This window comes from Mauremys reevesii, linkage group 20 (assembly GCF_016161935.1).
Source record: "Mauremys reevesii isolate NIE-2019 linkage group 20, ASM1616193v1, whole genome shotgun sequence".
In the NCBI taxonomy this organism is placed as follows: domain Eukaryota; kingdom Metazoa; phylum Chordata; order Testudines; family Geoemydidae; genus Mauremys; species Mauremys reevesii.
Genome location: NC_052642.1, coordinates 255,985 through 269,384, shown reverse-complemented (window position 1 = coordinate 269,384; position 13,400 = coordinate 255,985). Strand labels below are relative to the sequence as shown.

General features: G+C 54.8%; 1 protein-coding gene across 3 annotated transcripts in view; it reads right to left on the bottom strand.

The window, feature by feature from the left end:
• Positions 1-4,589: 4,589 nt before the first annotated feature.
• SEPTIN4 (septin 4) overlaps positions 4,590-13,400 on the bottom strand; it is a 95,860-nt gene continuing 87,049 nt past the window's right edge. Inside the window, exons 14-15 of one of the 3 annotated variants that reach the window (XM_039508292.1) lie at positions 5,761-5,860; positions 4,590-4,985 (exon numbers count right to left, since the gene is read on the bottom strand). In XM_039508292.1, the coding sequence (XP_039364226.1) occupies positions 4,926-4,985; positions 5,761-5,860 (160 nt within the window). In that variant the 3' untranslated portion in view covers positions 4,590-4,925. The remainder of the gene's footprint in view (positions 4,986-5,760; positions 5,861-13,400) is intronic. The other 2 variants (XM_039508296.1, XM_039508297.1) reach the window with 2 other exon arrangements.

Sequence of the window (13,400 nt, the reverse complement as noted above, 5' to 3'; positions counted from 1 at the left end):
GGCTGGAGCTGCTGTCAGGACAACACTCCTCTCCATTCTTCAACACCTGTGTTTCGGGGCAGAATGCAGGCAGACAAGCAAGCTTGGAAAGCCCTCGAAAGGTTTGGTTGAAGTTTTGGGCAAAGGTTCAAGTCAGTCTATTTTATTCAAACTGGTTTCTCCATCTGTGGTGTCCCAGAATGATAGAAATACCAACCGTCTGAATGAGGAATGCTCTCCGGGCACATCCCAAGAAGTTAGTTGTATGGGGTAGAAGCTCCATGAGGACCATTGAGGCAGGTCTTTAATCTGGATTGTGAGTTTTCCATTGTGTTTGTGAGTGGTATTTAGTAGGAGACTTCGTGAGACGATGCAGAAGACACTGAGAGTGGAGGTGTGGGTGCGGATAGATGAAAGCTGCTTCTGTCTTTGAAATGGTTTGGCCAGTCTCCAGGCCCCACCTTGTTGCCAGAGCTGGCTGGGAGGGTGAGCTCATCCAGGTCTTCTTGGTTCCTGTTCTTTGCAGTGATGCTGAGAAATCCACTCTGGACATTGTGAGTCTGTGGCCTCACTCACCAGTTTGCTACAGTCACGCTCCTTGCAAGGTGGAGTCTGCGATCAGCAAGGGGGGTTACAGGGAGCTGTCAGCTGCTGTGTCCCTGGACTGGTGTGCAGCACCTTGGGGGATGGGAGACTGGAAATGGGGCCTTAGCCTCCAGCGTGGCCAGTGGAGGCTCTTCGAACCTCTCCCAATGAGGCAAGCACACTGGCTGAAACAGGGCACAGAACAGCAACTTGCGTGGCCAGGGGATTTCTGGGAGGGCCTAGCGTCAGGGATCTCCTTGTGCACTGCCATGGACAACTCACAATGAAATGCTGCCTTCCTGCCCCCATCACCCAGCTCCCAGGAGAGAGGAGGGCCCCTGCAGTGTCTGTGTGCACGTGTCAGGAGGGGGGACCTGGTGCCTGCTGTATGTGTGCGTAGGCACCTGTGCCAGGCCAGGCCCTGCAGTGTGTGTGTGTGCATGTGTGAGCAGTGCAGCACCAGCCCTGTGCTCGCTCGCACACACAGCGCTGCTCCCATTGCTAGGCCAGGTGTGTCTCTCACTGCCCTGCTGGGGGAGTGGCTGGCGTGGGAGATGCTGCCTGGCCACACCCGGATTAGCAGAGCAGATGTGGGGCACTGGAGGATCCTGACATCCAGTCCCTTGAGGAAGGTGAGTTCTTGAGCATATTTACCACTAGGACTGTTTCTATCATCGCTGCTCCTTTCCCACAGGTGCCATTGGGCCACACTCTTTTCTGAGTGCCATGCGTGGAGCCCACTGGCCTCACTAGCATAGCACATGTAGGACAGAAGAGAATGTGGCCCACCCACCCCGAAACCTGGGTGGGTCCCTGAGAGCGGCTCTCAGCTGGTGGCTGGGGGAGGGGGCACCCAGCAAGCTGTGTGTGACTGTGGCTTGGGGACGCAGCCCCACACTAGTTTTACTCTAGCGAGGGTGGGTAATGAGAAGTGAAGCTAAATGGAGTATGGACCCAGCATCCCGGGAGGGCTTTACTTGGGTGGCAAGCCCATGTCAAAGCCTGTGCTGCCATCATTACTCACGCTAGCTAGACTGATGCTAACAGGGGCATGAAACCTCTGCTACAACCCTCTCTTCGCTTGCTGTATCGACATCCTGTACACCAGGGGTCGGCACCTTTCAGCAGTGCTGTGCCGAGTCTTCATTTATTCACTCTAATTGAAGGTTTTGCGTGCCGGTGATACATATTAATGTTTTTTAGAAGGTCTCTCTCTACAAGTCTATATATTATATAACTAAACTAGTGTTGTATTGTAAAATAAACAAGGTTTTCAAAATGTTTAAGAAGCTTCATTTAAAATTAAATTAAAATGTTGATCTTACGCCACCAGCCCGCTCAGCTCGCTGCTGGTCTGGGGTTCTGTTCACCTAGGCTGGCAGTGGGCTGAGTGGGGCCTGCGGCCGGGACCCCAGCTGGGAAGGGTCTGGCAGCCAGAACCCCAGACTGGCAGCGGGCTGAGAGGGGCCGGCGACCGGCAGTGGGTTGTGCCGCTCAGCCCACTGCCACTCAGGGGTTCCATCCGCCGGCTCCTGCCAGCCGGAATCCCAGCCGCCGGACCCGCTCAGCCCGCTGCCGGTCTGGGGTCCCGGCCCTAGAATCATAGAATCTCAGGGTTGGAAGGGACCTCAGGAGGTATCTAGTCCAACCCCCTGCTCAAAGCAGGACCAAACCCAACTAAATCATCCCAGCCAGGGCTTTGTCAAGCCTGACCTTAAAAACCTCTAAGGAAGGAGATTCCAACACCTCCCTAGGTAACCCATTCCAGTGCTTCACCACCCTACTAGTGAAAAAGGTTTTCCTAATGTCCAACCTAAACCTCCCCCTCTGCAACTTGAGACCATTACTCCTTGTTCTGTCATCTTCTACCACTGAGAACAGTCTAGATCCATCCTCTTTGGAACCCCCTTTCAGGTAGTTGAAAGCAGCTATCAAATCCCCCCTCATTCTTCTCTTCTGCAGGCTAAACAATCCCAGTTCCCTCAGCCTCTCCTCATAAGTCATGTGCTCCAGCCCCCTAATCATTTTTGTTGCCCTCCGCTGGACTCTCTCCAATTTATCCACATCCTTCTTGTAGTGTGGGGCCCAAAACTGGACACAGTACTCCAAATGAGGCCTCACCAGTGCTGAGTAGAGGGGAATGATCACATCCCTCGATCTGCTGGAAATGCCCCTACTTATACAACCCAAAATGCCATTAGCCTTCTTGGCAACAAGGGCACACTGTTGACTCATATTCAGCTTTTCGTCCACTGTAACCCCTAGGTCCTTTTCTGCAGAACTGCTGCCCAGCCATTCGGTCCCTAGTCTGTAGCAGTGCATGGGATTCTTCCGTCCTAAGTGCAGGACTCTGCACTTGTCCTTGTTGAACCTCATCATATTTCTTTTGGCCCAATCCTCTAATTTGTCTAGGTCCCTCTGTATCCTATCCCTACCCTCCAGTGTATCAACCACTCCTCCCAGTTTAGTGTCATCTGCAAACTTGCTAAGGGTGCAGTCCACACCATCCTCCAGATCGTTAATGAAGATATTGAATAAAACCGGCCCTGCCCACATACAGTAGGTACCTACCTTCTCCCTGGTTCTGGCCCATTCTCTTCCTCTCTCTGCACTGAGCTGAGGGTGGGAGTGGACCGAGCACAGGGCTGGGGGTGAAGGGTCTGGCCAGGAGCTAGAATGAGGGAGGGGGCTCAGGGTTGGGGCAGGAGGTTTGGGTGTGGGGCACTTACCTGGGCAGCTCCCATTTGGTGCTCAGGGTGGGGATGGGGATGCAAGAGTCAGGTTATGGGGGGGGCATGAGGTTTGGGGGCTGGGTATGTGGGGGTGCAAGAGTCAGGACAGAGGGCTGGGGGTATGTGAGGGGGGTGCAGGTATCAGGGCAGGGGATGGGGGGGCTGGGTATGTGTGGGGGTGCCAGAGTCAGGGATGGGGTCATGGGGGGGTGAAGGAGTCAAGCAGAGGGCTGGGTGTGTATTAGGGGGGTACAGGGCTCAGGGCACGGGCCTGGGGTATGTGCGGGGCTGTGGGTCTCAGGGCAGACGGCTGGGTGTGTGTGGGGGTGGGGTCAGGACTCAGGGCAGAGTGTGTGTGCGGGAGGGTCAGGCAGGGGGCTGGGGGGCATATGCCCCTATTCCACCCCCCCTTCCCAAGGCCCTGCCCCCACTTCTTCTCTGCCTCCGCCGGGAGCAGCGAGCACACTGACTCTGCTCCTTCCCGACCCCCTCCCTCGCAAAGGCCATCAGCTGATCGGCCAGCAGGGAGGGAGGGAGGGACGGAGAGGCGGAGGAGGTGCAGGAACCCAGCACACTACTAAGCTTCTGCTCCCTGCCCCCGCGGGAGAGGGCGGAGGGCAGAGAAGAGCGGGCCGGGCCAGGCTGGGCAGGATTTTTAATGGCACGCTGCTGCCTGCCAGGACTCGGGCAGGCAGCAGCGTGCCATTAAAAATTGGCTCACGTGCCATCTTTGGCATGCATGCCATAGGTTGCCGAGCCCTGCTGTACAAGCACTCTGCCTGGGCAGGGTGCTGGGGCAGCAGCTCATGCTTTGTTGGGAGCAGTGCAGAGCACCCTGCAGAGGGACAGCTCAGTGGTTTGAGCATTGGCCTGCTAAACCCAGTGTTGTGAGCTCAATCCTTGAGGGGCCAGTTAGAGATGTGGGGCAAAAATCTGTTGAGGGATTAGTCCCCCTTTGAGCAGGGAGTTGGACTAGATCCCTCCTGAGGCCCCTTCCAACCCTGGTATTCTATGAGCTGCCTTGGGGACCAAAAGTTTTGCTCCAGAAACGCTGACTTCACTGGCTCCTCACACTGCTGGGGAGCACTCTGGGCACACGGCCATGGCCACTGCGCTGCACCAATGAGCCACGTCCCAGGCCTGCTCTGGGGCCCAGCTGTGCAGGAGCCTTGAGGGGAAAATGTGTGAAACCCGGCACGGTGCAGAGAGCGGGGGCTCTGCAGACAGACAGGTGGCTCTGCAGACAGACAGGCGGCTCTGGATGAGAGAGGCTGCACACATTCAGCGCGAGGGAAGCAGCCCAGTGGCTGCGCCTGACTCAGTCAGACCATGGGGAAGCGCTGCCTGCAGCTGCAGGCGGGCCAGGCTGGGTTTGCAGGAGCCTTGCCAAGGAAGCAGGCTGAGTCCAAGCCGGGGAGGGTGGCTGCAGAAGCTCTGGTGGGGGTCAGCCTTTATTTCCTGTAGGTTGCTGAGGAAAGCTCAGCGAGGGTCCATAATAAGGCGTATCGCATCAGCTTAAGGTGCTAGGTGCATCGTTGGTACCGAGTAGCGGAGCTGGCTTTGATGGCTGGGGTTTGATGTAAACATTTCTGGTCTGAGTGGGGCGGGAGCTGGAGGGGAATGTGGTGGCTAGTGGGCGTCCTTCATCTGTCTCTGGATCTTCTGCAGCATCTCCTGCATCCTCCGCAACTGAAATGGTAGAAACATATGTGAGGGCCAGCTCCCCGCAGCCCTTTGCCTGGGCACTCAGCACTCTGCTTCAGAGACTGGGACTGCAGTGCTGTGAGCTTCCCCACGGCAGTGCCAGCTGGGACACACCGCTGTGCTTCCTTGTGCCAGCCAGTGGGAGTTCCAGCACAGAAGACTAGTCCTCTAGGCAAAGCCATGGGAATACAGAGAGAGGGGTTTCTCCTGGGAACTCCAGCGGCAGGAGTGAATGAGAGCAATGCAGCAAGGAAGGAGGGGCCAGTGAGGCGGAAGGGGTCCAGGCCAGGTCTGGCTTTAGCTCATATCTTCAGTCCTGAGCTGGTCCCGGGAACGTGGAGAGGAAACCAGCCTCGGGGTGTGTCAGGGCCAGCAAGGGCAGGGAAATGGGCCGGTTAGCACCATGGACAGAGCAAACTCGACCTTCCTGTGGGGGAAAAGAACCCAAAGCCCAGTTCTGCGAGAGGGAGACCCAGGGAGGCGGTAGTGGCTGCAGGGGGCCAAAGGGCACTGGACAGCTTTGCACTGTGGATGGAGCTGGACTCTGTTAGCTCCTCCAGTGGGATGGACGTGGAAATATGCAAAGTGGGGAGTGTGTCAGGCCCTGCTGCAGGCTGCCTGTGCTGCCATGGAGAGCGAGGGGACCAGAGCCCAGCACAACTGCATGCAGGGGGTGGGAGAGAGCGCAGGCCTCCCACATGCGGGAGTGGCTCTGCTGCAGCCCCTGGCAGGAGACACAGGCCCCGGCCCTGGCACTCACCTCTTCGTCCTTCTCCCGAATGAGTTTCTCCGTCTCAGAGTCCGGCACTGCTGGGATAGCTGGGATGGGGAAATCTGTCCCGCTTTCCCGCGTCAGTTTGCTAGGAGGCAAAAGAGGAAGAAACACGTGTAGTTAGTACGGCTCGCAGTGCGCTGGAGAGGCCAGGCAGGCCGAGCAGGAGGCATTCAGAGGGCGGTGGAACTGCCGGAGACTGTGCCCCACGAGCCGCACCATCCGGTCCCTGCGAGACTGTGCACCAGTGGTACCAGCACCAGGGGAACTGGACCGGGCCTGAGGCTCCCATGCCCTGTGCCTCGTGTCCGTGTTTGCACCAGCGCAAGGGGAAGCGAGGGCAGAGCAGCACCATGCGTGTCACCCCCCAACCTGCACTAGGAAACGCGACCCCACACACAGCGGACAAGGCAGACTCAGGCCGCGGCTGGGAAGGCTCCTCATAGTTGCTCTGGTGTCTGTGCTGCCCATGGTCACACACTGCCGGGCCTGTCTCCTTCTGGGGAGCACCAGAGCCAGGGCAGCCCACGTGCTCACTCTCTCCAGCCTGAAGGGGAAGTGAGCAGGGCCTGCTCCCTTCCGCAGAACCCCTGCCCCCCACAATGGTCATGGTGCACAGGTGACGTCCCATCACAAGGGGCAGGCCCACAGTAGGATCTTGCTGGAGAATTGGCAGATCAGAGAAAATCAAAATGCACAGAGGGATGGATTTACCACAGAGCCCAGAGCCAGGGGAGGGGAGTGACAGAACAGGCCAAAGTTCCTAATTCCCCCTGGGTGGGGCCCGCACTCAACACCTGAGCAGCTCCCCTTTGCCACTCAAAGCGTCAGGTCTTGGAGATGGGGGAGCCCATTGGTAGGGCCCCAGCGCCTCCTCCCTCTCCTCCCACCTGCGGTGATCTGCAGATATGCACACTGGGGCTGTGCGCGCTGGGGCTTCTTTCCGAGAAGTCAAGCCCCAGCAAACCGCACACACTAGAGGGCCTGACACTGGGCCTATCACCTTGGTATCTGAGTGTCTTCCAGAGAGGCATTCATGGCCTGACTGGCCCCGGGCCCCCTCCCGCTGCTGTGTAGCGCTGGATTTCAGTTGGGGATGGCAGGCTGAAGCAGTGAACCTCCACTTGGAGCAGGATGGGGAGAGGTTTCTGGAGGTTCTCGGTCCCGGTGGAAGCGAGTTCCACAGTCTCGGCCTGGCCCCAGAGAAAGCTCTGTCCCCAGCGCAAGTGAGTTACCTCCATGCCACCGGCTGCCAGTGCTGCAGGTGACAGAGTCCTGTTCCACTCCTGCTGCTGAGGGGCCTGCCAGACAGGCTCTGGGGCCACTGCTTGACCCCATGTGGATGTATGGGGACGTTACATTCCCCACCCTAGAAAGCCCAGGCACACAGGCTCTGTGGTCACATCCAGCTACCCAGAGAGGATGCTAACGCGTCCTCGGACCACGGTGCTCAGGAACAGTCCAGCTGGCAAGTGCAGCCTGGCCGCTTCATGGCAGACACTCTTAGTCGCTAGCTTTGCATCCATTTATCTCAGGGTCAGTCAGCAGCTAGCCATAGACCCAGGCCACCCCGCGCTCTGGCCTTACAAAGGACACACCCAGGCCCTGCTCAGTGGGACAGCTCTTCCTAATGCGCATGCTGTGTCTCATGCCTTTTAATCCCCACAATAAGAGTCATCATGAAATGTGCTGGCCCAGTATGACTTAATCCACCCAAGGCTTTGCCATGTGGCTGGACCACATGGGACCCAGGGACCTGTTCCTCCAGCATTCAGGAAAATTCCACAAGAGCATGAGTGCCACCTTGTGGGGCATCCAGGTTGTTAGGATGTCCCACAAGGTGTCCCTACAACCCACTGGCCCTTGCATGTCTCTGGGCACTAGGAATAGCTGACGGTCCCTGAGCATACTCCCATGGGGAACACACACTGGCCTCCCCTTGCCACTCTGCAGACAGAATGGGCCCATCAGCAGCCAGGGTTCCTCTCTCCTGTACATGCATCTGCGGTGTGTCAGGTACCCTAACAAGGCCCTTCCCCTCCGTCAGTGGTCAGTTCCTCTCTCAGCCACTGGCTGACATCCAGACCCATCAGCCAGACACTGTCACACAGCTTGGGGACCTTGACCCTTGCCATCAGACGATCAGATCAGATCAGAACTGCTGTTGAGGGAAGCCCAGGTGAATGGGGAGGGCCCAGGACAAGTAGAATCCAAGACCAGTGCAGGGGCAAGTGCAAGGACTAGAGCCCACCCTGCCATTTGTGCAGCAGCTCCCAGTACGACAGGCAGCGCTCAGCGCGCAAGCGCTCGCTCCAGGAACTGCTGGATTCAAACTCGGGTGCAGAACTTCACAATACATCTCTTTAGGAGGAAACTCAATTTGTATAAACCTGGCCAGATTGGGATGGTCCCACACTTCCCATGGGCAAGGGGCCATTTCACAGAAAGTGAGATTCTTGGGCCTGGAACAAAACAATGGTGACTCTTGTTACACGAGGCGCAGCTCCTGGGGACAACTGCTCTGGCTGAGCTCAGTGACGAGTGAGTCACCCTGGTGCAGAGGGTTAGCGCACAGCCTGTGCACTGCTTCCCTCCCACCTAAACTCATGCCACTTCAGTGCTGCTCATTCCCTGGGCTTGCCCTCTGCCCAGCAGCAAATGCCACCCAACAGCAAACTGCAGCATGTGCAGAGGAGCGGGAGAGCGCTGGGGGGGGGGGTGTCGCCCCAGGTAAGAGACTAAACTGGCAGCTGGAACGGCTCATTCTGAGTGATGAATGTCTCCCATGTCTCTTCACACACGTTGTTTTGCCATTTGCTCCTCGAGAACGAGGAGAGACACTGTGCTGCAGCGACTGCTCTCTGGAGCGAGCCCGTGGAGCGCTCGGCATCGGCTGACACAGGCAGGCCTGTCTCCCAGGGATGCCAGCAGAAGGGGAGAGGCTGTGGCTCTCTGGAGCACTGGACTCTCCCCAGTGGGAGAACCCTGGGGCTGGTTCACATCCATCCTTTGGTGGAGCGTTGCTCTGACTTGTCACAGATCGTGGCCCCCTTGGGGTGGATCTTCAGACGTGCTCAGCGCTGGCCTGGTTCTGCTCCCACTCAGGTCGGGGGAGTTTTCCCACTGACTTCACGGGCACAGAGAAAGGCCAGCACCGAACACTGACCAAACTCCCACCCCGGGGAGTTCGTTATTTATGATCTCACGTGTGGTCGTGCCCAACGTCCCAGCTCTGTCCAGAGCCCATTGTGCTGGGCACCAGACACACCCAGAAGATGGAGACTGTCCCTGCCCCAGTGAGCTACAATCATATCCCAGCGCCTGGAGGGGCCTGCTGCTTGTCACTAGCAAAGCACTGTGGGAGACAACCCAGGCTGGGGAGAGTTCAGGAGGCACAGTGCTCCCATGGTCCCAGGCTGCACCCCGGGGAGCCCGTCACAGTGGTGCTGTGAGCAGGATGAAATACGCAGCTTGTTGTACTGAGCAAGATTTGCACTTCATACACTGGTGTAAAGATTTTAAGTGTGGTGGCCAAGGAGAGTCAGGAGGAGGCTACCGGCTTATTTTCTCTTTGCTTATTTTGGGAAAGGGAAGTAGGGACAGAAAAGCAGGGAAATGACTGAAAGCAGTGAAGTCTTAGCAAAGTTGGAGCTTTTTAGACTGCAGGCTGCAGAAAAAGAGAGAGAACACCAGAGACTCTTAGCACTAAAGAAACTGGCCATGAGGAGAAGGAATGAGAGTGGGAGGAAAGAGAGAGAGAGAGAAAAGTGAACTGGACCTGCTAGAAAAGCAGAACCAGAAACCACCAACCCCAACCATTCCCATCACTCCAAAAATTCACAATTGGGACCACCTATGGGCTGCGTAAAACAAGACCAGCTGCTGCGCTGCAGCTGGAGGCAACACCACATCAGGAAGAGATGGTGATGGGATGCCTGCCAGGGAGAGAACTGTCCAGCTTGTTAGCTGCCAGCAAGTTGCAGCTGAACCAGAGACGGGAGCATAGAGAAATCTGTCTCAGAAGAAAGCCCAGAGAAGGGGGAGGGGATCTCACAAACCACTGAGGTGACTGAGGATTCCTGTGACTCTGTAACACAGGGAAGCAGGGTGCTGCCAAGAATGGGAGGGGCTGAGCCTAGCTCCTTTCCAGCAGAAGGAAACGTGCCCTCAGGCACAGGGGCAGGAGAGGTGTTGTCAGGGATTAAGGAAATTGCCCCAGTTGGTAGCTGGCAGGGCTTTGCAGCTGAACAAGGGATGGATCCCGTCTCAGGGAGCACAGAGAAATGTGTCTTGGAGGGGAATCCAGAGGAGGAAACTGGGGAAGGAACAGTGGGAGTACAGGAATATCTCCTCATTGGTCACTTGGGAGAGGATGCTCAGGACCGAATGGATGAGTCAGTATCTGATCAGCCTGTGACCCAGGCTTTGAGAAGGAACTGTGTACCTGACCTCCTGGAGGGGAGCAGTCACACAGCTGACTTCTCAGGGACAGAGAAAGGGGTGATGGACGGTAGCCCAATCCAGGTCCCAGTTTTTCAGGATGTTATTTCTGATAAGGTTTTTGAAAGTAACTGTCTCTCTTTAAATCAAGATGCAGCTCCAAGGCCTGTGATAACAGAGGAGTTGAGACCAGGAAATTGCTGGAGAATGCAAATGGCCCAACTGACAGAGAGGGAGGTGGGACACAGAAAGCAGCTGTGGAAAAGCTGCTGGGAAAAGGTGCATCTGATCAAAGGATAAACACACCTAGCTCAGAGAGCACAGATCACAGCCCTCTAGGGGACAGGGAAGGACTCAGTGCTGGGAGGGGGAAACACAGGGTAACCCCAAAAGGGGAGCTGGATTTTTTGCATATGTGCAGTCCTGGGGTTAGGAGACCCCTCCCCAAAGGGCAGCCAGTATACAGGATTCCCCTAACTACCTATCTTGCCAGACCCTGAGGTACCAAAATCCCAGAAACATGATTAAAATAAGAACCCAGGCAGAGGGGAACACTGGAGGGAAAGAAAAGCCAGTGACTGATTACATGGGAGAGAGTCAAAGGACACCGTGGGTGATGAACAAATCAACCTCAAACCAGACTGTCTGAACAGAGGGCGTGGTATCATAACAATGCTTGTAATCACCCATCGTGATGAAAATATAATAAGGGTAATAATTGGAGATATACCAATCTCCTAGAACTGGAAGGGACCTTGGAAGGTCATGGGGTCCAGCCCCCTGCCTTCACTAGCAGGATCAATTTTTGCCCCAGATCCCTAAGTGGCCCCCTCAAGGACTGAACTCACAACCCTGGGTTTAGCAGGCCAGTGCTCAAACCACTGAGCTATCCCTCCATGCTGGTATTAATGTTAAACCTTGGGGTAAGAATTTTGATACTGATGTTAAAACTTGTGGTAATGCTAGTTCTCAGTGAATACAGGTAAACAGATTTAAAGCTTATCATAATACAGAAACCATAACAAACCTGGTTTGCTGTGTATGAGGGGGAAACTGAGGCACGCCACCTCATGGTCTTGATGGCTGGATGCCAAGAGAACTATAACACAAACTGCCTTCAGGTTAGTCAGGGACTAACCCTCTTGCAGTAAACTAAGGGGGGGAGGGAGGTGTGACATTCTGTACCCTGTATTCCTCATTTTTATATCATTGTAATATTACATATGAAGCATGCCTTGCAGGGTATCAGGGGAAAGCTTTTGATCTGCTGAAAGTCATTTCTCTATCCATAGATGTGTATCATTAATGCACATAAAGTTATGAGATTGTGTTGTATGGTTGTCACTAAAACATGCTGTAAATTGGGGGAATCAGCCAGATATTCGCTCCCCAGAGGCAACAGCAAGGAAAGTAACCAACGCCCGGGCGGGGTGTGAAACAACCATCAACAGCCATTGTCCAGCAAGGGAGCTACAATGCAATGACTCACCTGCATGAGGCCCCACCAGGGGAATTGCTCAGCCTTGCCTGGGGACTCAGCAGTGCTCCCAGACATGCCTGGACTCATGTTCCCCAAGCACATGGACTGAGGGTATAAAACAGAACACCGGGGGCCCATGCTTGGACTTCCTCCTTCACCCACATACACTGCAAGCAACAAGGACACTCAGAAGCCTCCAACTGAGGGAACTGGCCCAGATTTCACGGGTGAATCTGTGTACTATGAACTGCAATATCCAGTGGGGTGAGACAAACTGCTTAGTCTAGTTGTTGCCCAGTCTAATAGGGTTGAGAGTTTAGACTGAGTGCTTATAATTTTTTTTCTTTTGGTAACTAACTCTGACTTTTTGCCTATCACTTAAAATCTATCTTTTGTAGTCAATACATTTGATTTACTGTTTATCTTTACCAGTGAGTCTGTATGAAGTGTGTGGCAAATCTGCTCAGGTTTTGCAAAGGCAGGTGTCCACTTTCCATTGATGAAGTGGCGAACCAATTAATAAATTTGCATTGCTCAAGACGGCATATTCCTGAGGTGCAGTGCTGGGAGCTCTGGTGCCTTTCTCTGTGTGATTGATGAGTGGCTCTGGGAGCATTCATACAATCTAGCTGGGTGTGGGGCTCCGCACGTTGTGGTGCTGAGTGATCACAGCGCCTGGAGGGGTTTGCTGCTTGTCACTAGCAAAGCCTTGTGAGAGACAGCCCAGCCTGGGGAGAGTTAAGGGAGCACAGTGGTCCCATAGTCCCAAGCTGCACCCCAGGGAACCCGTCACAGTTCACACTCTGTACTGTGGCCAGATAAAGCCTCCTCTTGCTACCCCATAGCCTACAATTGGGCAGCACAGGGCATGAGGGAAAGCTCTGGTTAGCTACGTAGGCCATGGGATACTTTTTGTGTTACCAGATAGGATGACTTTTGTAACTAGTCATAACCCCAGCACAGACCCCGATACCTGGGATTGACCCTCAGCCCGATTCCTGACTCCGTCCCTGACTCTTGGCTTGACTGCTGACTTCAACCTCAGTTTGTTCTTGACATGGATACTGGCTCTGACACCTTGCTTCAGTTCCTGGCTCCCAAGCTGTTGCCACTAGTCCTGCCTACCTCCGCTCTGGATCCTGAGAGTTTGCCTGGACCCCCACATAACCCACGGAGAAGGTCGGCCTGGTGGGGACATGGCGGCAGCGGGACACCCCTTACCCGGTGTGACGTTATGTGTGATGTTGTATCCCACGTATATATGATATAACTGGAATATGTTTTATACTACATATGCCATGTAACATATCTATGTAAAGGTTATGATCTACTGAATCTATTCATCCTATTTGTATGCATGTGTCATCGTTGTATTCGAAGTTATGAATATTGGCTGGGTGACTGCTTGATTTCTAAGTAGCCTTAGTAAAGCATTTGGTCAGCTTCTTGAGAAAGGAATGTGCAAATTAAGTGCACAAATTAACACTTAAAGGACAATGAATCTTGGAAGGCTCCAATCCACACAAGAAGTCTACCTGAGGACGTTCAGGGTAGCATGTAAACAATGGCTGCTGCCTGGAAAGACTGGGTCATGCATGGACATCTGACTTGCCCATAGGACTCCAAAACTCCATGTTGGAGCTAGACTTTGCATAGGAGAGAGGAGGGGGTCTCCACCCACAAGAGAAAGTCTATTTAAGCCCGTGGG